This window comes from Mastigoproctus giganteus, chromosome 5 (assembly GCF_048544385.1).
Source record: "Mastigoproctus giganteus isolate SK-2022 chromosome 5, ASM4854438v1, whole genome shotgun sequence".
NCBI lineage: Eukaryota > Metazoa > Arthropoda > Arachnida > Uropygi > Thelyphonidae > Mastigoproctus > Mastigoproctus giganteus.
Genome location: NC_143579.1, coordinates 109,501,295 through 109,528,166, shown reverse-complemented (window position 1 = coordinate 109,528,166; position 26,872 = coordinate 109,501,295). Strand labels below are relative to the sequence as shown.

General features: G+C 37.1%; 1 protein-coding gene across 1 annotated transcript in view; it reads left to right on the top strand.

The window, feature by feature from the left end:
• Nucleotides 1-10,928: 10,928 nt before the first annotated feature.
• The window catches only part of LOC150085632 (growth hormone secretagogue receptor type 1-like), a 41,428-nt gene continuing 25,484 nt past the window's right edge, over nt 10,929-26,872 (top strand). Inside the window, exon 1 of the mRNA XM_090374625.1 lies at nt 10,929-11,283. Within this exon, the coding sequence (XP_090230751.1) occupies nt 10,929-11,283 (355 nt within the window). The remainder of the gene's footprint in view (nt 11,284-26,872) is intronic.

Genomic DNA, 26,872 nt, shown 5'->3' with positions numbered 1-26,872 from the left:
GAATTGTTCGAATCTTCTTCAAGGCAACTCAGGTAACGAGGTATAAACTCACTGACTATAAATTACGAAATTATACAGCAGTGTACCGAAAGTAAAGTGCATTAGTCTTCTATGTTCATTCATTTATCGCCACAGAGATACCGATTGGTCAAATACGAGGGTATATAAGTAGTAACGAGGGTATATAAGTATAAACGTGTTTGAGTTGATCCAGGTTCAAGCTCGCATGACTGTGATACAAGAACTTGTATTCTCTCTATCCTGCGACCTCTGACACATGTAGCCGTTCTGGAGAATTTATTGAGAGTGAAGGATAGCCATCTTGACCTCATTAAATTTATACCCAGGGCTACGCCCAATTTAATATTATACAATTGAAATCATTTGACTAACCCTGGTATATACATGTAGATGTGTTACACTGATGAATAGGAAAGTATGAATAAACCAAACCGAATTCCATTACAAGATGTACAAAAGGTTTGTATGCCTAACTGTTCTCTTCAACATTTACACCTAGTTAATCTATGATCTTTATGTACAAAGGTTAATAAAGGCTTGACAGTACAAACTGGAGCTATCTAGTATTACAAACTAAACTGACTTAATATTTCCAACCTCATCACACTCGCCCACTCCAATCTATCTCTCCAGAAGAATAATATAATTCTAACAAGTCATATTAACAATAATACAATTGCAAATTGAATAATCTAAGGAATCGATATTGAAGAGTAATCTGCATGTTATCAAATACAGTCATTTTAATAGTTAACATCATTGTAAATTAGATAATCCACGCACTTTTAATTATTTATTGTATTGTAATCCTCAAACTTCAGCCTTTATGCACTGCAATTCAGGTATTTTTATTGTAAATAACTACTAACTCAGCTATCTGGGCATTGTAACATCAGCTGCTATTTATTGTAATTAACTTCTAATATTATTCTTAAGCTATTATTCTAACCCCCGTTTTGTAGGCATGACGACGAAAAACAGTGTATTCTCGAAACATGGCCAAATTTTTAGTTGAATTTTATTGTGACATTTTAATAAAACAACTTAACCTAACATGTGATACATTAGTGTGGTTTAATTCTCTCATACGAAAAAAAAAAAAAAAATTGGCGAACTGATATTAATTTTTTTTCCAAACAGTGCACACTGTATACATTACACCCCCCCCCCCCCGCGCACAATCTTCTTTGGCTCTAATCTCAAAAGAAATGCATTTTTTGTTAAAAATTAGTAATAATTCGATTCTTTAATATCTGCATTTCTTTAATTTAAAAATTTTACAATTAAATTAAAATTAAATCAATAAGTAAAACAAAAGACTAGAATCCATATTTAGTAAGCAAATATTTTTAATGAAATAACATTTGCGGAATGTATTTTTTAAAGATCATATACTAGTTTCATTTGTAAATGAAGATTACCATTAAAAATTAACTTGACCGTCTGCATACAGGAAAAAAAAAGAATTTACCATACCACGGGCAATTAAAGAGGTTCTCTGTCGTCCATTAAGTTCAACGATCTCGGAAGCATTCCTTTATATGCTGGCATGTGGATGCGCTTATGTTTGAATAATTACGAAATGAAGAACCAAGATGTTATCTGTACATCAGAAAAACTGCATGTTTTTTTTACTTTAACTTAAAAGACATTTGGATTAATGGCATTATTCTTTCCACCCTGTCTCTCTTTCGTAAATGAAATGACCCTTAAATGTTTTTACAAAAATTTCAGCAAGCTAACACTGGAAGCAATTTTAAATAAATCATTTGGCTGAATTAAAGCTGCTCCCATTTCCATAGTAGACGTCATTACACACCCAAACCAAGTTTTTTTTTCCCTCGTAAATCATTAATCTGGTACGCCACACCTGTTCTTTGGATACGATATGACGCGCTTCGATGTAATGCAAAGCAGGGCAAAGATGACATTGATAATATCTTGGAAAAATATTCCATAATAAAAAATTATGTCTGCAGAAATGAAGATTATGGAGGTCATCTCACGTCCTCGAAGAACGTTCCTTGTCGTCGATTGGCGTAATTCCAAGCTGGCAACAGATTTCCTTATCCATCTTTAAGCACCCTGAATGTCAACACATCGCTATGCGCACTAGGTAACAGTACAACACCTGCAGTAAGCGTACACCTAGTGGGAATCGCAGAGCTACCGAATTAACGTTAGAGGATCACAATTAGAATAGTAAACTACCATGAGAATATATTAGAAAACCGAAAAATAAGTATACAACACTAAAACTAATTGACTCAGTGGAAAGAAATATTCAAGTTCTTTATGCATTCTTCCGTTTTGATATGACAAGTACGCAGTATGCTAAAGTCTAATAATCAGTGTTACGGATCTTTTATCTTAAACAGATTAATGAACTACTGCCAAAGCTCAACAATTAAAATTATCATCCCAGCATAAACCTACGTCAGGATTACCAATTCTCCATAAAAACAAAACAAAAAGTGATTCAAAGTCTTGTATTATGTCAAGAAAAAATTTCCCTACAGTTATATCTAACTTCATACCATATTCATAACGTATCACTTGTCACTCATTTGGATAGGTCTGGACTCGAATCCCGTCGGAGCCTGCAGGAATTCTTACAGTCCTCTTCAATCAGTGTTGTAATCAGCAGATCGCAGGTAGGGGTTGTAGAATTTTTATCCCCGTGAGTTATTCGGGTATTTTAGCCAGTGCAAGAAGCAAACCAGCCCATGAACAAACTCGGACATAGTACATACCGAGCAATGTGACTTTAAATGCTAATACGCTTTATAAACAACAACTATATCACCGAGATGGCACTAATTGGAAATGATTATTCGCTTACAGACTTTTATTCACCAAAATCATAAGTAGTAGTAGTAGTAGAAGTGGCATGTGATGCAAGAAAGCAAGTGTATGAGCTTATGCAGCATCAGCCAAAAAAAATCACACCATTCCTTCCAAATGCCTGTCCAGTTCCTCCTTAAATTTATTCATCCTATCAACTTCCACAACGACAGATGGAAGTTTGTTCCAGCAATTAACCACCCGCTGGCTAAAGGAAAATTTCCGCACATCTATTCTACATCTGTCCTTTCTTAATTTGAATTTATGCCCCCTTAGGTTCGTAATCTGAACAAGTGGAAGGATCCCATCAGAATTCAGCGTGCTCAACCCATTCAAGGCCTTATACACCTCAATCAGATCACCGCGCAGGTGCCTAGTCTCCAGCCACTGCAATTTGCAGAACTCAAGCCTCTCTTGGTAAGAGGATCCCTTCATTCCCCTCACCAATCTTGTTGCCCTTCTCTGTACACACTCAAGCAAATCTACATCCTTCCTAAAATAAGGCCTCCAGACCTTTACGCAGTACTCAAGGCGTGGCCTGACCATTGCCTTATACAGAGACATTCACCTCCTTTTCCCTGCTAGCAAAATTCCTATATATCATTGACAAAACCCCATGACCTGCCCTGGCAGCCTGTCTGCATTGCTCAGAAAATTTCATATCTGACTGCACAATTACTCCCAGGTCTTTTTCATTTTCTACCACCTTAAGTGTAGTACCACACAGTTGGTACGTTTCTCTGGGGTTACTTCTACAGGGCGCCTCCGTAGCCAGGTGGAAAGGAGCAGCAGTGAGTAGCATACGCTTCTTGATTAGACCGGGGTTCGAGCCCATCACCACCAAATATGGAGGATGCAGAAAGGTCAGGGAATGACCCTCGCATATCCCGGAGCAATATGGACTTAGTTGCTAATGCTCCCAAAAAAAACCAAATAATAATAATAATAATAATAAGTTACTTCTACCCATATGCAGTAATTTGCATTTGTCAAGGTTAAACTTCAGTTGCCACTTCTTAGCCCATCTGCCCAAATTATCTAGATCCTGTTGCAGTAGCACACTGCCATTACTGTCATTAACAACCCTGCCAACCTTTGTATCATCTGCAAACTTCGACATTAAGCCTGATATACCTTCATCAATATCATTGATAAATATACAAAACAACAGTGGACCCAACACCGAACCCTGTGGGACTCCACTAATAACATTAGTCCACGAAGAGCAGCACCCATTGATTACCACCCTCTGTCTTCTCCCACTTAACCATCCTTTTATCCATTGTAGCAACTTAACTTTAATACCATTCTGCTCCAATTTGTACAATAGTCTTTCGTGCGCAACAGTGTCAAAAGCTTTCCTGAAATCCAAATATATGATATCAAAATTATTTTTTGCATCCAGTTCCTTTGTAACCACATCATAATATCCTATCAAATTTGTTAGACAAGACTTTCCCTTAACAAACCCATGCTGTGTCTGAATTATTGCTGCAGTCTTGTCTAGATGATCCTGCAATGCATCTTTAACCAGTGACTCCTTTATTTTACCCGGAACAGAAGTTAAACTAACTGGTCTGTAATTACTCGTGTCACCCTTCGATCCCCCCTTTGTGAATTGGGAATACATTTGAACATCTCCAGTCAGTGGGAAACACCCCTGAGTCCAAGGATGCTCTCATAATTATGGCTAAGGGTTTGCTTAGTTGCTTTGCTGCCTCCTTTAATATAACTGGATAGATCCTATCCACCCCAGGTGCTTTTCCTAAGTACATTGTATGAGTTTATAAACGGCATGTATCTTTGTAACAGAAAATGGCATCCGTAAGAACATTTTCCGCACTGTGTGCCAAAAACCAGCTGAAACAAAAATATAACAATTTTTAAGTGCCGCATAAAAAAGACAGACTAAAATTAGTAAATAGTCTTTAGTGTTTATAAAAAGAGTAACGCACTTCACTTTCCAATGAGCAATTGTTGCTGAATTGAAACTGTAATTGTCTGCAGTAACTGAAGTAATATATCCTTCAGTTGACAATGATAAACTCCAATCTTGTCTTGATTCACTCTTAACTCTGGTTCAACAAAAATGACTGATTTATAAATCCGTGAAATGTAAATTATGTCCCTTCCGCTCGAATCGTGCAGTTCGATCCTCGGGTTTTACTGATTATTACATTGGAAATTCTATTATACAAAGGGTACTAGGAAAGTTTTGCAATACAGCTTTGTTTATTTAATTTTTTCAAAGTAATTTCCTCTACATTCAATACACCTCTCCATCCTCCGAAACCAATCTTTAAACCAGTTCTGCCAAGTTTCACTAGGGAGTAAAGCACACTCCTTGTCCCAAGCCCGTAGAAGGTCCTCATCACTGGAAAACCGCCTCCCTTTTAGCTTCATTTTCACATGCGGGAACAGTGCAAAGTCGCAGGAAGCAAGGTCTGGACTGTAGGGAGGGTGCTCGAGAAGTTTCAGTCCTGTCGTGGTCAAATATTCGGTGCAGGCTTTGGCGCGGTGAGCTGAGCATTATCGTGATGGAGGTACCAGGTGTCCATTCTTGACTTTGGCCGCAGGTTCTTCATAGATCCAATGACTTTAGGCAGGCATTGTTCAGTATACCACTTAGCTGTGACTGTCTTCTGCGTGTCCAAACGACACGTTCCCCAATTCCACTCGATTTGAAAAATACAGCTGTCATTTTCTTCTTTACAGATCGGGATTTTCTGACAATTACGGGTGTGTCGTCATCATCAAAGACCCAAACTTTGTTTTGAGCCTTGGTCGGCAGATCGTAATAGTACAGCCAAGTCTCGTCACCTGTCACGATGTTATTCACATACCGAGATTGTCCCTTATCAAACTTTTTTAACATCTCCCGGCACCAAGTCACACGTCGTGTCATCTGCTCTTCAGTCAGTTGATGCGGCACCCAGAGAGAACAAAGTTTCTTCACGTGCAAATGATCTTGCAGAATCGAACGAATTGCTGTTGCATTTAGGCCCAAAGTATCCTCTATCTGTTGGTAGGTCACTCGCCTGTTTTCGTCAAGCATTTTCCTCACAGCAGTAACGTTTTCCTCCGTAACTGACGTTCGTAGCCTTCCCGGCCTCTCCGAATCCTCCAGAGTGAAATTTCCCCTTTGGAATTCTCTATACCACCTGAATATCGTTGTACGATGTGGACAATCATCGTCTAGTGCAAGAGTCATTTCTTCTAAGCACTGGTCTATGGTTAAACCACGCACGAAATTATACCGCAAAACTGTCCTTATCTCATTTCGTGACCACGATGCCATCGCAAGCACCTTACACTCTCACTACTAATGAATACCTGAGCCCATCGACTTGGCGCGGCGGCTACTATGCACGTATGAACATGTCTCAACATGCAGCAACAAACAGCTTCCTGTGATTCATTGTTGCGTCATATTGCAAAACTTTCCTAGTACCCTTTGTACTGACGCATTCAAGGACTTAAGTGCCTTTATTCTGATCTGATCTTCATCCCCATTCCATATCAATTACTTCATATCTCAGACTTCAAAACTTCTCATTAAGCGTTCCTCCTCGATTTTTAAGATTGGAAAAGTTAATTCTTCTCTACAAGCTGCTTATACCCATTTTTGATTAGTGTGATATCATTTTGCCTCCACAACAGGAATATCTTTCCCAAAGACTTGAGCGAATGAATTCAAATCAAATTCATTAAATTCTTATGCCTTCGAAATAATCGCCTTGCCGTTCACCGTCGAAAATATGAAACTCTTTACCGTCGTTTCGGAATCATCCCTCTTCGATCCAGACGACAGCTCCATGGGTCTCTTTTGGTTCACAATATCATAAACTCTGTTATTGATTCTCTATCTCTTCTCAAACAAATATCTTTCATACAAATATAACCAGCTTGAATTCTTGTTATAAAACTATTTTTTTCAGTGCCTGTCCCTCCTACTCAACATTTACTTTGTAGTTATCTATTCATTTCCTTCAAGCATTAAATTAATCACAACATTGATTATACACTTAACCCATCTATATATAAGAAACTGTTTTTTACTCTGTTTCGTTAATCCTAATTTTGTATATACACTGAGTGATCACTGAATTATGACCACCTGCCTCATACTTCGTAAGTCTGCCTTTTGCCCTCAGTACAGCAGCTATCCAACGTGGCATTGATTCAACAAGATGTCGGAAGCGTTCAGGAGGTATGGCCAACCAAGCTGTGTGTAATGCGGTCAGAAATGCAGGTATGGAGGTGATTGGTGTATCCAGACGCCTGATATGCCTTTCCATAGTGTCCCACAAGTGCTCTATAAGATTGATATCGGGGAGGGGGAGTTCGGAGGCCAATCGATATGCTGGAGTCAGAACTGTGTTCCTCAAACCATTCCTGCATAACAAGTACCCGATGGCTCGGCGCATTGTCATCTTGGAAGACACCATCACCATTCAGGAAAAGGTGTAACATAGCGGGGTGTACACAGTCAGCAAGCAGTTGACGATAGCGGAGACTACTGATACGTTGTTTCACATGCACCAGGGGTCCAAGTTCCTGCCAATGAAACATGCCCCACACCATACAACTGCCTCCACCGGCCTGCACTTTTGATACCATGCATGATGGATCAAGAGCCTCATGTTGTTGATACCAAATCCGTACATGACCATCCACAGTGTAAAGTAAATAATGTGACTCATCCGACCAGCACACCTTCTTCCAGTCTTCTAACGTCCAACTTGCATGCTCTTTGCACTAGGCGAGTATTTTACGCCGATGAACCTTGGTTATGAGAGGATACCGTAGGGTCGTCTGCTGGTACAGCCCATGCGTGCGACGCATGGTCATGGCAGATATTGTTCCGGGTTGGCCCATGTTGTATCGGGTAGTCAACTCTTCAACAGTGCTGCGTCTGTTCGCCTGTACGAGTGGTCGGACCCGGCGCTCACCTCTAACATTAACCGTTCGCTGACCTTTTCAGTTTTGCCGTCGGGTCGTTGTTTGACCATTTTGGAGCCAGTCCTGGTACACTTTAACTATGGCGGCTCTGCCAGTTCAGCCGTTTGGGAAATCGAGACACCAGCTCGTCGAGCACCCACAATCTGTCCTTCATCAAAGTCCGATAAATCATTCCTTTTACCCATCACGCTCGGAATTTTACTACCTATTGAACCACTGACACCTTATCTATGCTACGTAGGTCGACTAACTTCGCACTCTCGTACAACACGTGGTTAACTGGTCGCATTCAGTTTTCATAGGGGTGGTCATAATTCAGTGATTACTCAGTGTATTTTAATACAAATGACTGCTTTGTGATGCTTAGCTTTCTCACCATTATCTATGGCAGGGATCGGCAACCTTTTTTGAGTGAAGATCCATTTTTCATCTAATTAAAAAAAAAGAGAATCCGAAGAGCCGCACCTCAGCTCAATCTGGTAGGAGGTGGAAGGGGTGGGGGAGTTTTTTTAAGAAATGGAATAGAGTGGGAAGATATTTTATTAAAAATATATAGTCTATGAAATATTATTTATTGATACTGAAAAAACGTAACAAACATGCAATTAGTACGAATTAATGTGACTTTTGCTGCTGAACTTCTCGAGCGAGTCTCGCAACATCAGGAGAGTATGCAGTAATTTTCATCTTTAAACATGCCGAGAGATTCGCATTTTTCAGACGGTTTCTTGATTTATTTTTAGTATAGTTCATGTTCGAAAATATGTGCCCGCAGAAATTTGTCGAACCAAAAACTGAGAGAAGTCCAAACCCAAATATTTTCAAATTTATATACGTGTCCGGTAAGCTACTCAACGCATCGTACACAATTTGGTCTTGTTTTTTCAACTCATCTATCGCCGTCCATTTGTGTACAATTGCAAAGGCAGTCTTTTACCTCTCGAAATCCTCAATTTCAGTTTTAAGGCATTTTTGTCTTGCACTCCATATGTCCCTGATTTTTAAGTAGTCTAACTCCATTTCAAATTGTGCTTCATGTGGGCTAAAAGTTAAAGAGCCGCAGTTACATGCTCAAAGAGCAGCAGGTTGCCGACCCCTGATCTAGGGTCTTCGTGCCCTGTGAGATCAGACGTTTGTAAATAAATAAAATATAATTCTACCTACAATTATCCTTCCGGTTTTCGCAGCCAGGTTTCACTGACAGAGCATAAAATAAATTTCTTTTCAAATAAGAAATACTTTTTTTTATAATATGAATTACTTATGAGTGGCTGTGTGTCAGTATATTTTCTTATGCGTGCTATTCATGCCACGCGTGCCGTTGGGTTGCCATTCCTGATATAGCGGTTTCATCACTTCTCCCTTGTTTGTAGAGGTCTGGATTCTAATCCAGTTGGAGACTAGAGGAATCCAAGAAACCCCTTCAACCGGGCTGTAGTCAGTCGATCTCAGGTGGAAGGAGTAATTTTTTTAAGTGAGTTATTCCGGAATTTCAGCCAGCATAACATGCAAATCGTCCCGTGAACATACACTTCTACAGACATAATACCCTGGCATAAAATGGTCTAAGATGTTGATGTGATGCCTGTAAAACCACCACCAATGACAACAACTGTGAGCACTAGAAAATCCAGCTACTGGAATAACAAAAAAATCTTTCCATAACTGTTGTGTCTTAAGGAAAGTCAGGGGAACATGCCACTGCATGTTCCCCTGACTTTTGACACTGCAGCGTATAAAGTAGCCTGGCTCGGCTGAGCTTAACAGCAACAACAAATTCATAAGGCACCTGTTTTTCGCAAGATGGGGATATCATGAAGTATTCAACCGTCCCTCTAATAACAGAATAGTCATCAGAAGAAACTTAGGATAATGTTCTGCCCCATGCATGTCTTCAAACTACGGTTATTAAAATCTTAAAGGAACTTAATGAAAAAATCAAACACTGCTGTGAAACCACTGCAGTCGCTAAAAACAGTAGGAAGGATTTCCTAAGTACAACAGATGTGAAATCTTTAATCTGTCTACAAATTAAAGAGTTGCACGTAGATAAGCATCTTTTAGCTATGACGAGAATCCTTTTTAGCGCTTGCTTATTAGCAATTATGTATTCAAAATTACAAGTACCAGCTTTTTAGGTATTCCAGAAAAAAAAAATTCAGTTATTTACATGATATCTGATAACTTTGAAGACTACCTGCTCGTTAGCTGTTTCCTTTTCAGCCTCATGTGCAGTTTCAGTGCAAAAGCGAAGCTACTCGTCCCAGATGGGTTTGCCTACTCGAATTTTGGGGGAAAACAACAAAGGGTTAATTAACGAAAAAAAAAAAAACTTAAACGTGGATGTGTTTATATACTTTTAATGTTTGACTAAATTTTTTCTAAAATGAAATAGCTGATTTTTCCCACACTACGAGCACCTTTAGTTTTATTATTATTACGAGGTGTTTATGCCATCCCACTTCAAAGGCCATCAGCTAGCTCCCAAAAAAGAAATTTTGCCACTTTTATATGTAAAATTCTAGTTTATAGTAAGTAATTGCATTACTTACTATAAACCGAACCTCGGTCTTCTTTAAGAAATCTTTGTCCGTACTGCGCGCGCATGCGAGTATATCTTAATTTAAAAAAACTAAGAAGTTGCAATCAGGAACTCTTTTAATCAACACGTTCTGCTGAAAACTGTTAATCCATATGTTTAGTTTTACTTAATATTTAGACCACATTAAGCGAGCATAAGTAATATATAAAGCAGCGAGCATATAGCACAGAGCACATTCTTAAAGCGGAGCGCAGAAACGTAAGGTCGCTAAGAGACAGCTCTTCAAATTGTATGGAGATAGTCATGCCGCTTGCGGTGGTTCATTGCCCGAATGAACTATGCTGGTCCGCTTCACTACAGACAACACAAGTGTCGTGCTTCTGTGCGAAGATGTTATCTACTCCTCCTCCTCCCCTCATTTTCTTCTTTTCCTTTGATAGTTCCAAGCTGTCAATGACAAGAGAATGTCTCAGTTTCTCACCTGTGTAGACTGTTAACTTGTGTCTGATTAAGGAAGAACACGTGAAAGCATCAATATCTAACACATGCATATTTGAAGATGAACTGCAGCGACTGGTTGGATAATATTACAGAATATGTCATAGAAAGCAACCTGTCCGTACCGTATGAGTATGTTACTGATAACCATGCCTTAACCGTTGAGGTCATAGAATTCCCAGAATATATACGGACTACAGCCACCGTATTTTGCGGCGTCATCCTGGCAGTTGGAGTAGCTGGGAACATACTTGTCCCCATCGTCGTGTATCGTAATAAGGAACTACGCAGTTCAACTAATTTGTTTCTTATTAACCTTAGTATCGCCGACTTATTAGTGTTGATCATATGCATGCCCAGTGTGTTGATCGAACTGCACTCTCAGCCAGAGGTGTGGATTTTGGGAAAAGTAATGTGTGAGTATGCAAGAAAAAATTTCGTATACATACTGTGAAAACTTTTGAGTAAGTTAACAAATGATTAGCAAACCTAAACGTTCTAATTTTCCAAGTTTTTCTTCTGTTATGGAAAAAATATTATACCCACATAAGCATCACTAACTTCGTGGTTTAAATTCATTTTAAAGAAAGCAATCTGATGAAGAATTTTTAATCCTATTTCTTATAAGCCGATACATTCATGTGTATGATTTTATAATTTGCTATGCAATGAATATTCAATAATTCTCGTTATCTTGATATACGAAGTGTATTGTTTCAAACGCAGATTTATTATTATGGGCATCTGTGACTTTTTCAAACAGAAAAAGGAACCGGAATTCTTGCCAGAAGCAGGCATGCGCGGTATTCCAACAACAAAATTCCAGTATCACTACTTTTTTGTTTCATGCTATGCTTAATATACGTGAACTAGGCTTTCAAATGAGGAGGGAGGAGAGGTGCAAACCACGTTTATGTACTAGCCTGTGAGAATTAGCTTGCTGTAAGTCAGCAATAAAAAAAAAGACTTACAGCCACTTACGTGCTTCCTTTTATTTTGCGAGAGAATTAAGCCATTAATTCCACAATTGACCACAGGAGTAACACATTATAATCATACTTAAAGAAAATGAGAAACTGTTCAGAAAGAGTGGTACAAATCAACATCATATTATTTTTACGTCGATAAAACGGTAGTTTGAGGGAATTACGTTTACCCATTACTTCAATTATTTTCCAGAAGCAATTTTAAATTTTTTAAAGTTGAGTAAACCAGCTTACATAGTATTTATATTACTGCTAAAGGATCTTTTTGGATAACCTTGAGGATGGTATTATTCATGTTATATCAAGTATGGTTTTATTATTGTGTTTTCCTTTCTATTTTATTCGAAAATAATTTTGAACATTAAAGTTTCAGCATTTTCTAATTTGTGTGCGTATCTTATTTCGCGTGAAATTAAGATTATATTTTCGTCATTCATTATTTATTAACCTTAAATATGATAGTGTCGTAAATCATTTATACCACTCAGAAAACACAATGTGGTTTCAATAGTTTTAATTTTAGTAATATTCGATGACATTTCAACTCTTTTGCTTTAACTAGAATACCCGTGGCGAATATTTCGCCAAAACTGTTTCAGAGAAGAAGTAAGGATTAATATCGAAGTAATTACAAAAATCTTTCCCTCGGCTCCTTTCGTTTGTGTGGGACAGACTCGGGTAAAAATGCAATTTGATAATTTTTCACATGTATGATTATATCTCCTTTAAAAAAATTACAGTTATTGCTCAAAAATTATCTGGACTTGGAAATTGCTATGTAAAGTTGTCCGTGAGCAAAAACGCCAACTTTGTTGAAAGTCTAACCCTGAGATTGGTTGATTGTTATGATAAAAAGCTAAGAAATTGTCTACTCTTCAAAGTTAACAGCAAGCAATTATTTTTCACTGGGAGATAAATCAATTCTCGGGATTTTATGGCATTTCATATCGTAAATTATATATTTCAAAAATTTCGCATCTCACAAGCTTTGTAAGGAACAAAATCTAAACAATAGGGCATTGTTTCTTTTTGACACAGTGCCTGGCCATCTTAATAACATTGAACATCTGGATGACAACGCACAGGTCCTTTTCATGAGAACAAATACGGCCCTTTTTTTTTTTTTTTTTTTTTTTGTAAACGATAGACAAAGGAGTGATAGCGACAATCATGGCTTGTTATCTCTGGCTGACTGCAGCAACTGATCACCAACTGATCAGCAACTGAATGCAGCAACTGAGCGGCAAGGACCAACCATCAGTTCTGGATCTTCGGCATCATAGGAGAAACTCACTCGTGCTGATGCGTTCACGTCGACCAGAACCTTGCGAATATTCCGAAAATAAACTTATAACCTGTGGAATGGGCAAATGAGATTGACTTCGACGAAGAAAACATAATTTCTGCCACGTTACTTATGTTCAATTCGGCTAGCCAACGACCATATGTGTGAGTTGAAGCAAGAAAGGATGAGAAAGGAGGAGGAAGAGGAAAACGGCAAGCACATGAAATAAAATAGCTATCGATAAAAAAAAAAGGATGAAACCTTGTCTGTTCAAGAAAGTTTAGGCTATTCTCGGTTAAGTTGGCACAAACACAGAAAAAAACGACAAGTTCAGTCGAGAATCAAGTGATCTTTTGCGCTGCTGTAATGAACTGTATCAAGCGAAGAAGCAAAATGCTATTTACTTATACAGGTTGTCTCAAAAATACACGGCATAACTTCAGGAATGAGTTCCTCATATGTAGACAATAAAAATATTTTATATCAACGTAGTTCCGGAAATGCTTGGTTCCCGAGTTATTAACCGGAATGTCATATCTCCCGCAGGTGATTTCCTTCATCACAAGGTACTCACAGAATCTGGTGGTTTTTCCATTCCGACCATCAGGAGCAAGCGGATATGCACTTTATGTACGGTTTGGCGGACGACAATGCTCATGAGGCTCGTCGTTTGTACCACGAAAGGTTCATCTGATTTAAACCCACTAGATTTCTTCTTGTGGGGACATTTAAAGTCATTGGTGTATTCGACTCCGGTGGAAACTCTTCGCAATCGAATTGTGGCAGGTTGTGAGACAATCGAAACATGCCAGAAATTTGGCCTCGTTTTAGCGAGTCCATGAGACGTCGATGTGAGGCCTGTATTCAGGCAGAAGGTGGACATTTTGAAAAATTACTATAAGGTGATGTGAACAGTTAAGTGTCATAGATAGACCTTCAAAACTCGGAAACCAAGCATTTCCGGAACCATGTTGATATAAAATATTTTTATTGTCTACATATGAGGAACTCATTCCTGAAGTTATGCCGTGTATTTTTGAGACATCCTGTATATTGGGTTTTCTACTTGGCTTCTTAAAACGTAAATAACTTATTATTACTAATACTAGCGCTGGTCCTCAAGGAGTATAGCGAGTATAATGACGCAGGCTAAAGAATGCAATCAAAACAAAAGGGACGCTCCTCAGTACAGGGAGGACCACCTAGCGCCAACATAAATTTTAAGCCACGGAGCCCCCCCTCCCGTAGTCTAAAAGCAGCAAATAATGACAAATATTTATGAACACAGTATAATGTGTGTATATTTTTATTTCTTTTCTTTGATAATATTATTTCGTTTAATTTTTTTTTAATGAGAGTCAAGCAAAGCTAAATTAAGTTTAGCGAGTCCAAAAATTTGACAATAGGAGTGAATCTCCCCTTTATAGAACGTAAATGACATGTCCGATTTACGTCGTTTCGATATACATCGATAATTATAATTTTGAATGATCAAGCAGCGCCCTTTTACAGCCCTGGTAATGTAAGAGATTGATTTAACTTTGCAAACTTAGCTTAAACTGAAACAATAATGACTTGGTTTCAGTTCAGTTTTTTAACCAAAGCTATTTACAATAACTAATTTAAATACACAAAGTGAAATGTGAATAAATATGAAATTTAGCGAAATAGGAGCATGTCTGGAACTCTCGTTTCACATTTTTAACTCATATATAGTAACAAAAAGACAGGTGAGAAAACCTCTTCTCGAACTCCCAACCAAAACAGAGTGGACAAAAGTCCCCCACCCCGTCATTAAAGCTTTTCATAGCTTTTATTGATCTTCCTTCTTTCAACATGTCAGAAGTTCAAGTTGCTCTGTATGCAGATGACCTCAAAATCTATTCGGTTGTGAAGGAGATAGCCAATTCTCATCAACTTCAAATTCTCTCTCTAACTATCACTGAATGGCTTGTCTGCTAACCCCCTCGAAGTGTAAAGTAATCTCTTTCTCATTCAACAGATCTTGTAACTAATAAATATGGAATACACTAAATCTGTGATCACATAAAGGTTTGACCAAGTCAACGATTTGGAAATTCTCTTCTCTAAAATTTGATGCCCAGGTCCTTAAAACGACTAGCAAAGGATTCAAAACACTGGGATTTATGAAAAGGAACAGCTTTAAGTTCTAAAACAATAGATATACTGTTATCTTATATAAAACCATAGTACTGCCAATCCTTGAATTCAGCTCACCCATCTAGAATCCACATAACGAGAGTCTACAAAACAGAAGCAGTCCAAAAAAAATTCATCCGCTACTCACATTCCGTAATCCTCTGTTTTATCACTCAGTATACTATGAAACGCTGCACATATTACTTTCATTCGACACTTCTAAGCAGCAGAAGAATTATTGCTGGTATCGCTCTTCTTGCCGACGTAATCACTGGAACCTACGAAGCAACTGATATCCTAAGCAAAATCAACTTCCATGCTCCTCCTAAACGAGTCAGGAATCTCACGCTATTTCGCCTTGACTCTGCAAAAACGGACTTTATGAAAGTCAGTCCACTAAACAGAATTACCAGATCAAGAAATGACTTTCTCATTGAAAATTCTCAATCTTTGAACTCCATCCACTAGTATGCTTCATCTCTTGTATTGCAAAGTGATTAGTTCTCATTTAACCTTTGGGGTTTAGGGGTTTATTTTCATTTATTTATTTCTAAATGTTTGTGGGTTTTTTTTTCTTTTCTTTTATTTCTATTATTATTTCTTCTACCGGTGATTAAATTTACTGTACGCTTCCCATTAAAGCATAGTACATATGATTTTAATGTTTGAACCTATTTTATTAGTTTATTTTACTGAACTACAATAACACAAATTAAAAAAAAAAAAAAAAAAAAAAACGCTGATTTTTTTTTTCAAAGAACCGCAAAAGATGAGAAATTACTAGTTTTATTTATCAAAGAATAAAAAAATTCACCTCCAAGGTAAAGAAAAGATCGCCACCAAACAATCACTGCAAATTTAGATAATCAGTAACTTGAACAATAATACACTGAAATACAATTTGTAAAAGATTACAGAATGTAGAAACACCATCCTGAACTCACTTGAACATAACATTAAAAAAAAAAAAAAAAAAAAAAAAAAGCTGACAAGCAGTTTTATTTCTAAGAACTCGCAAAAGATGCGAAAATATAATTTGAATAAAAAAGATAAATTACCACTGAATCTCTTGAAATATTATTTCCAATAAGATTTATAGTCATGCCAAAGCAAAATTCATCTGAATATGAAAAAAGACAAAACAAAAAACTGACACAGTTTTATCTTAAATAATTAAATGCTACAAAAGATGTAAGTAAAATCGCCACACACCTGAATATGAAAAAAACATCTCAAAGAAAGTTAAAAAAATAAACATACAAAACGTTTTCCTGTCCACTGTTCAGATCCCTCACGAAAACTTCCTCGTCATGGAATGACCATCTTTTCACCCCCACTTTCTTTCTCCTCCCATTATTTGCGATCTCCATAATCCCACCCTTTTGGTTCGGACCCTTGGACCCGTGATCTTCGGTGTTAGGAAGCGCACCTTTACTTCTGTGGTAATTTAATGACGTGGACTGGAATCACTGTTAGTGACTGCACATACCACCGTATATCCCAAAGAGGACATCTCACGGCTATAAGTTATCGAGAGGGAATCCTTCATCCTTATGTTTGACCTTTTGATAGAAAAGCTGGTCAAGACATCCTGCTAAAGATATGGATTTACTAGCAGACTCTATGGTGCAGTATCGTCCATTAAAAAGAAATTACGGAAAAACAGAACAGAAATCTAGCTAGTTCATAATGATTAACCTGTCCAGAAACTTAAATCCAAAAGGGCATGCCTGAGACGATCTAGGTAAGAAGGTTACCAGTCACAGATCCACTCACTAAGTTTATGTCAGTTCATACACAATAATGAAAGTGAGACTTTTACTGCTGGATTAACTACTGTAAACACCATGTTTACAGTAGTTAATTTTCAGGCGCTAATAAGAGGATAAGCGTTTTCATGACGCTAACAGTAGTGACAATAACATTAGCAAAGAAAGCGAACGAATAATATGAAAAAAACTTTCGTAATAAACGATACACCAGGTTTTCATCAATGGTTCTTATTTATTTTACATTTCTATTTTCAACAAATGCATTGGATAACAGAACTTTTTTACGCATCCTTTAGTATTCACCCTTCAGAATTTATTTTTACTAGTAGATTTAACTTAACCCGTTTCGTTCCCCTCCCTCATTCCCAGTTACATCCCCCTCGGAGTTCCCGAAGGAGCTTATTTTTACTGGCTTCCAACACGCTTCACTTCTACAAATTACAAGCAGAAGGTCGGTTCAAATCTAACCCGGACAGCTTAGTATACCTGCTTCTTATGAATATTAATAATTTCATAATAAACAGTTATATTAAGCATCCTCTACATGTATTCGCTTACCCCACTGATTGGTAGTATCGCTGCGGCGCAGAATTCTTTAAGATGGTTTCGTAGCCACTGCAGAACAAGTCTGCACTGATGCTTTGCTGTCAAACTTCTGAATCTCAGAAATTTTTTTAACGGCCTGAAAAGTTAGAAATCTGAAGAAGATATGCCTGTACCCCTCCCTTTTATAATTCAACCAAGAGTTTCGGTCGTTGAAATAGTCTTATTGGCTGTATGGGTCCAGCGCTGTCGTGAAGGAAAATGATCCCTTTGTAGACCTTTTCGGGCTGCTTTTAATTCAACGCCGCCTTCACTTTCGTCTTAGGAGATCAGAATAATACTGAGCTTGTTCAATAATATTATTGAATAAACATTGCTCAATATTATTATTAACGGTGCTTCAAAAAATCTGCATAAATTAAAAACTCTCGTTCGGAGCCTCAGAAAGATAAACCCATGGCAACATAAGCACACTTCTGGGTTTTGAAATTTTCGGAGGTGGAAATTGTATATTTCAAATGGCTGTTACAGTGATGGGCCCCATGCCATCACAGGCCACAATTTAATCCAGAAACTCGCCCCCCCCCTTTCTGTGGTATCCTCAGATGAAACCTGAACAATCTACTTCCCTGATTGAATGTCAACATTCGACCAGACCTTTGGAACCCATCTTGGGCTCACTATGTGGAAGTGATGCTCATGAATGATAGCCATTACACTACTAACATTAATGGTGCCCTCTTCTGAGGATTCAAGCAAGGAAATGCGGGGTCGCTCAAAATAACCTTTTTAATTTTGTTAATTCTCACATTATTGACTGCTGTTGCAGTTGGAGAAAATGACAGATTGTTTACTGTTTCACGACAACCGCTGAATACCGCGCGCTACCCATACATATTACTGTTAATGTGAGAAGGAAAGAAATAGGAAATCACTGTAAACGATGCTCACGCCGACCGACACTCTTTTTATAAGAAACGAGTAAAATTCCGGTCATATTTTAAAACCCTCCCGACGCTACCCAGATAAATTTTAACTGAAGGAAGATCGAAAATCAATAAATGACTCGATATGCTAGTAAACGCAGTAATTTATTATTGTCATGGGGATGTAACAGCTCTTTCACACAGACAACTTCTGCACTCTTTGCCATGTCACTCCACTTGAAGCATGACAGTAGTGCTGTCTTTAAAGGTCCACTGTGGATCATCTTTTCTTTCTTTTTTTTTTTTTTTTCGAATATATTGGTATTCACAAATATATCAAATTATGTCAAAGATTTGAAATTTTAAATTAGTTTTTTATATTCTAATTATTAAATAGATGATGCATCCTAAACAGCTTGTTTGAGGTGGTAAAAACCAAATTTAAGAATATAACATTTTTGTCTTTAAAGGTCCACTGTGGATCATCTTTTCTTTCTTTTTTTTTTTTTTTTTTCGAATATATTGGTATTCACAAATATATCAAATTATGTCAAAGATTTGAAATTTTAAATTAGTTTTTTATATTCTAATTATTAAATAGATGATGCATCCTAAACAGCTTGTTTGAGGTGGTAAAAACCAAATTTAAGAATATAACATCCTGAGTTTCATCCATTACTTAATCTGTTTAGCAATTCATATTCAATTGTTCCTACCCTTTAAAGTTAAAAGATTCAACCAGAGCGCCAATCCAATTACACTTGTAGATTCATAAAGAATGCTATTCTGAAATAAAGATACTTTACACGCGAAATTCGGACTGGCGCAAACACCCTTTTGGAGACCACACTAAGAGACGTATTCTGGCTTGAGAAGCATCATGATTTCACACACGTTCACCATAAATTAATGATCTCAAAGTTATAAATTCTTTTTAATATTCCTAGCTACCTAGCAGTCTGTTTGATAATTATACAAATATGACCATTCATCCTCAATTATCATAAAATTTAACTCCAATATCGGCTCTTGCACTTTCATTAACCTGACAATACCGCTTCCATTAATCTGATATAAAATATGCATATCTAAAGTATTTTTTGATAATTCCTAAAAGAGCGTTTTTCATAACTGATATGAACGTCGGTAGAACTTGCCGACGTTCATGTGTTAACCTATATAGTTTCATTAAACACACCGACATGTACGTCTCTAACCATAATATAAACGTTTATATCAGCATAGGTTAAATATTATTTAACTTAGTCACTCATAAATATACGAAACAGAATGGAACCAATACAAAACTCTTTTACCTTTCTACCTATCTAGAAGAAATTAAATATTTTATTCTAGAATATCACTCTAGACATTTTCCACTTGAAAAACTATTAGCTGTTAACAAGTTTCGCTATCTAAAACACCTGCTTCACACTAAGTGTAGTGATAACATATGCCTAAAAACATCCAACTTATAATTATTGTTTACAATTGTAAAACTTAATTTTATAATATAATTTAGAATTTTCCTGGAATTTCTTTCCTCTAACTTTACCTGAAACTTATGGAGAGTGCGCTTACTGAACTAATTACAAACATTTTATTATATTAATACAAACTTTTACAAGCTTCAAAAAAGATAATGAATGTTTTCTGAAAAATAAATCACTTAATTTTAATGAAGCTTATACTGATAACTAGTAGTCAGATTCCACCATGAAAAAACTGGCATATTAAAAAAACATCAGAATAAATAAGAATTGAACGTAACATCAGCAAAAAAAATTTCAATCATTTAAACTTACAGTTATCGGCGAAATTCACCTGGAACTTTACTGTTGAAGTATATCAGGCTTTTACTGCAAAGGATAGTAAATAATTAAAACTAAGAGAGTTAATATTAGTTTTTAATAATATAAAACTGGATTATTTTATTTATCGTATCTGAAAACATTTTTATTGCGTGATTTCATTATTTTAAATTAAATAAAGTGAACAATAACAAGAAACTGAGAAAAATCCTATCAACTATGTTAACACAATGTACATGAGTTGGCAAAAGCCTCAGCTGGGTACGCAGCTAAGAACAAAATGTCACGCTAGGGCCACCCCGAATATACTTTTCATCTGCCCAAGTGTATGAATTGCTTGTGTTTTCTGGTCGATTTGCCTGTTTGTTGGACAAAAACCTGAGTTTCCGGGGGAGGGACCTTGCTATCTACGCCTGAGAATGACTAACTCAGCCACAGAGTGAAAAAGCCCATAAACGTTCCTCGCATCATTGACAGGATTTGAACCCGGCCTTTGAGAAAACTAAATTTTCTGTAAGATGCATCAATTCTCAAATTGTGAAGATTTTGATATTCATAATTTTCAAAATGCATAATTCTAAATTCGCCATGATTTGCCTCGGTATTGTACTTTATATAAATGGTACTGCTCCCTAAGGAGAAGTATATTTCTTATTTGTAATCGGTACCATTACCCAATTACACTACCGTTTCACCGCAGTCTCTGCACTGGTGGATAAGTAGGCATCAGAAGTGTGCGACTTGAAAACCCCCACAGATGAAATATTTCCACAATATGAGTGATGCTGAAAGCTTGACTTTTAAAATTAAAGTAAATTTAAAGCAAAATAACAATATAACAAGATAATATACTTCGAAAAAAGGTTGCATCCTGTAGCAAACCTAATTTTCTCTTAACTACGTAAGCAACACAAAGGTAAACAAAGCTGAAGTTCTTTTAGTGGTTAGCAAGGAAAAGGTGGAGACGTAATGCCATCAGACAAATTTTCGAATTAAAAAAAAAAAAAAAAAAACATTAACTGCTCCATTTCTGTCCTTTAAAACTCTTCCTTTTACTACCTTTCCATTATTTCATAATAGATTATATATATATAATGGAAAATGTATATCAGATTAATGCCATCAAATTGTTTATTGTTTGTTTTGTTATTTGGTTTTTAGGAGCATTAGCAACTAAGGCCATATTGCTCCGGGATATGCGGTGGTCATTCCCTGACCTTTCCGCATCCTCTGTATTTGGTGGTGACGGGTTCGAACCCCGGTTTAATCAAGAAGCGTGCGCTACGCACTGCTGCTCCTTCCCACCTGGCTACGGAAGCGCCTAAATTGTTGATTAAACATTACATCAGTCTGTAATATAATTACTACTGTAAGAGTATATAGGTACAATATAAGTGCTCAAAATCAGTCTGCAGAGCAGTTGTATAATAACCTGTTTGATAAAACCTAAGCTTAGAAGTAAAAGAGTACATAACGAGCCATTAGGCAAGAAGAACCTATAAAGACTAAGGGTACTTACACGTAGAACGCAGGTTGCCGCTTGCCGGAGACCAGCAGCAACATAAAGCGAAAGGTTCTCATTGGTGGTGAACACATAGAAAGCAGTTGACCAGTGCAACTTCTGGGTATGCGATGGGGCAAAGTTTTGCACTGGTCAACTGCTTTCTATTGTGTTCATAGCCAGTGAGAAGCTTCACCTGCATGTCGCTGCTGGTTCCAAGTAAGCGGTTAACTGCGTTCTATCTGTAAGCACCCTAAGGGTGCTTACAGATAGAAGTTGTACTGGTCAACTGCTTTCTATGTGTTCATACCGAGGTGTTGCATTGGTCAACTATTTTCTGGGTGTTTATAGATAGTGAGAAGTTTCCACTTTATGTCGTTGCTGATTTCCGGTAAGCGGCTACCTACGTTCTACGTGTAAGCACCCTAAGATAGCCTGTGCTGGTTTACTTCGTTATACCCTATAAATAAACATATAATTATCAATAATAAAATAAAATAATGATTATGAGGCTAATTATTGATAATAGGATACCTCAAATGGTATCCTATTATCAATAATTAGCACCATTCAATATATCCAAATAATTAGCAAGGGTAGCTGTTTCTGTTTGTTATCTGCCTGATTACGGCGATCTATATTTAAATTTAACAGCAAACAGGCAAAATAACAGCTAGCCCGACAGACAGCTTTGAAACAAATAATACAAAAAATGAGAGCCAACAATAAATATCATTTGAGTTGGGGTGTATTTATGATATTCATGTGAAAAACAAAGCTTATGCTGACATAAGGGGTAAGAATAAGGAAAGTCATAGCACCTCAATTTTCCTAGAATTACTCTAATAGATCTTGAGGTATCAAAATATAGAGTTAGAAAGCAAAAAGTGAAAAGCAAAGAAAATAGCTTCTAATAAAGGTACTTTGGATATACCGGGAGCGTAACTGCCCGACCCTATAGTAAGGGAGCCTAGTATTACTGTAAGAAAGAACTCAAAAGATATTTATTGTTGGCTCTCATTTTCTGTATTATTTGTTTCAAAGCTATCTGTCAGGCTAGCTGTTATTTTGCATGTTTGCTATTAAATTTAAATTTAAATATAGATTGCCTTAATACCTATAATTTTGATAATTTGGACCTAGCTAAACAGGAAGATAACAAACAGAAACAAGCCTTGCTAATTATTGATCGGATAAATTGAATGGTGCTAGCCCTCGAGAACGTACCATTCAAGGTATCCTATTATCGATAATTAGCCCCATAATCATTATTTTATTTTATTTTATTTTATATTTTCATTATTTTATTGCTAATTATATGTTTATTTATAGGGTATAACGAAGTAAACCACACAGGCTATCTTAGTCTTTGACCTTACTATCGCGATTTTTGTTACTGTGGCTAAACTTTTCCACGTGAGTATATTAACATAACTAGTCAATAGAAAAATCGAAGGTTTCGCAGTAGATCGCAAGGAATGCTGGAGTCCAACAACCAGAAAAAAAAAAAAAAAAACAGACGGCCTTCCACCACATATCATAAAGATTTTTTTATATATTAATAGAAATCAACCCTTGAAGGAATTCAGTCTAAGGTGCAAGTCATTAAACTGGTGTGTATCACTTCTCTTAATCCACCACAAAACGCCAGGAGCAACTGTTAACATAAACCTTCTATTAGAATTACAGAAATTTTGCACCGAATGTTTTTAAAAAATTCGAGTTTACTTAAATGATTTTTTATAATATACTGATCTGTTTACTTTGATTAGGACTAACTTTTTATCCTTCAAAAATTAACAATTGTACATCTATGTGTTTAAAATGCAAAGAGCTTTTTTTTTTTTTCACAATTATCGTAAATAGATAACTAGAAAAGGAAAAGTCAAGTTCACAATTATAATGCACTGCGACTGCTTACAGCGCAGAAAGAGGTAAATTTGGAATGTAGCAGAGAAGTATAAATCTATGCCCAAGCATTGGATTCTAACAATCAATATTCTCTGCTGTGCGTTCGAGCTCTCTTGCGGAAGCTCTGCTTACCGGAGACATGGCATACATTCTCAATGGTTTTATATAAAGATTTATCGGGCTTATTAAGTCATCAATCATGAGGTTATCTCTGTTTGCTTATCTTGTACAGTTAAGAAACAGGAAGGCCAAAGTTAATGGCATCATATTATTAGGCGTTGCATTTACAATTATCTCATGCTAACTAGTGAAACAATGTCTGGTTTTCTAATTGCACTTCAGATAGGGCACTTTAAACAGAAGATCTGATTCTTTTGACAATACTAAAAATAACCAGAGCTTAACATCGATCGTTTCTAAAAGTTCTGATGAGAGAGAGAAGTAAATCACCCCACCAGTCTCAATTATTAATGGTATATGATGTAGCTTTCAGCTCTACAGGATGCTAGTGGCTCAAAGTGCCTCTATATTAGGATGAAATAAATAATTTATAATTCATTTTCATGCGCAGGATCACACATACTGTAACTGTTGTTGTTATGGGGGTTTAATGGCGCATAAGCTACTATGGCTATAATGCGCCTTACTGTAACATGAATGAAATATGGGAAATCAATGTTTCTCTACAAATAATTCGAAAAAATTGCATGATTGTTCAAATATAATGACTATTTTGCACACCATGTAGTTTACATACTTGCATATCATATAGATAATTAGAATCAGGGTGGTTTACACTGGTGCAGTAGTATGCGTGCACTTTCATATGATAGCAATACATTTACGAAAAAAAAAAGCTGGATCTTAGGCTTCTGAACTAAAGGCTGGCTGTGATCCTGGAGCAATGTACGCAGACAGGGGTACGCCTATATAGGATAGATGAAGTTAACTTCTGGCCTCGGATGTATAGAGCATAAACGGTAATTATTAATAATTTCAGGACATATTGACCTCACTCTATTTATTTAACCAGTATTATTTTTTTCTCAGGCAAGATTTCACTGAGAAGGAACATTTCGATTTTTATGTAGATAAACTGCTTTTCGCAGCAAAGCATGATTGTATTTTATTAGATTTAATTGAGGGTTCAGTAATTCCAAATAATACAACATAATGTAACTCCAAGTGTACTTGGTGTGGAGTTCATCATCAATTTCTGCATAATGTATAGTTTAAATAAGTACACTATCTAGTTAGTAGTTATTTATGTTTTTTTTTTTTTTTATGTAAACTCCCAACCTATAGTACTTAGTACCGTGCTTGGGTTGGAGGTTGAAAAGACGAAAGAAGATATTTGTTGACATTGGACTTGAACTTCTGCAGACTGTAATTTTCGGGAAATACGAATGAAGGAAGGTTGTTTCAGAAAACGGCAGTTGAATGAATAAACGAGGAAGATGAAAAGTTGGTTCTGTGGGTTTGAAGTTGGACAGTAAATGGATGTTAGCTGGTGGCGGCACGTGTTCGGACTGTTTTGAAAGAGAGAGCGGGAATTATAGAAGCCAATTCAGAAGAACAGTGCCCATGGAAGTATCTGTAGAAGAGGCATGCAGCAGAAACAGTGCGTCTATGAGACAGCGAGTGGAGAGACTCTGTTAGAGATGAATCATTAATTAACCTAACTGCCCTCTTCTGAATAGAATCAAGAAGCCTGAGAGAGGTTTTGGGGGCACCACCCCAGATGTGGGAACAATATTCCATGGCAGGGCGGATTTGCGATTTATACAGTGTGAGCAGCTGTTTGGAAGAAAAGTAGCGCCGAGAGCAAAAGAGAAAACCAAGTTTTTTAGATGTAGAAGAAGCAATATTTGTAATGTGCTTGTGCCAAGAGAGATTAGAAATTAGGGCAATCCCCAAAAGAGATATATCATTTTGCCTAAAAATCGGAGTGTCACTAAAGATAAGCATAGGAGCAGAAGAATCCTTTTTGCGAGATATAAGACAAGATTGAGTTTTAGAAGGGTTGAAATCAACTAAGTTGTCTTTGCCCCACTGGAGAATTACCTGAAGATCGGCATATAAGGAATTGGTAGCAGATTTTCGAGAAGTTGAAGCTAATTGAGCAGAACACGGTTTCTCAAAATGGAAGGTGGAATGCAATGTGCTATCATCGGCAAAACTATGGATAGGATTTCCAGTTAATGGAAGAAGGTCATTAATGTACAAGAGGAAAAGAGTGGGGGAAAGAACTGAACCTTGGGGGACACCGGCATTAGTGGAGAAGTTAGAAGACAGAGAGCCATCTACCATCACCCTCAGTGAGCGATCAGAGAGAAAACTGGATAACCAATTACTAAAAACAGTTGGCAAACTATAAGATGGAAGCTTGTTTAGAAGACCTTTATGCCAAACACGATCAAAAGCCTTTGAGATGTCAAGAGCAACTACTTGTGTTTCATCGAACCTTTCCATTGAATTAGTCCATAAATGGGTAACATAAGCCAGAATATCACCAGTGGATCGACACTGACGGAATCCATACTGGCGATCGTCGATCAGACGGAAGGTTTCTAGGTAGTTTAAGAGTTGGCGGATAATTGATTTCTCCATTACTTTAGAAAGACTAGAAGTAATTGCAATGGGACGATAATTGGATCGGAGAGATTTGTTACCCTTTTTAGGAACTGGCTGGATATGAACAAATTTCCAAGCAGAAGGAAAAACACCTTTGGAATAAGAAAGTGAAAAAAAGGGGGCAAAGAATAGGAGTAAGCACAGGTTTTGAGAACAAGTGGAGATATACCATCGGGACCTGGAGTTTTCTTAGCATCAAGATTCATCAAAATCCTTCTGACATCCTTTTGACGGAAGACCACAGGAGGCATTGAATGGAGCGTGTTGGGAATGGTGGGAGGTGTTTTACCAAGATCATTAATACACGAGTTGGAAGAAAAATGGGATGCTAGCAAGTCACCTTTATCCTTGGCTGAAGTGACAGCAGAACCGTCTGGTTTGGACAGAGGTGGGAGCAGAGATGGGCAAAAGTTGCGGCCAATTGCTTTGGCAAGAGACCAGAATGCTTGGCTACCATTAGGGCAAGAAGCAAGTTT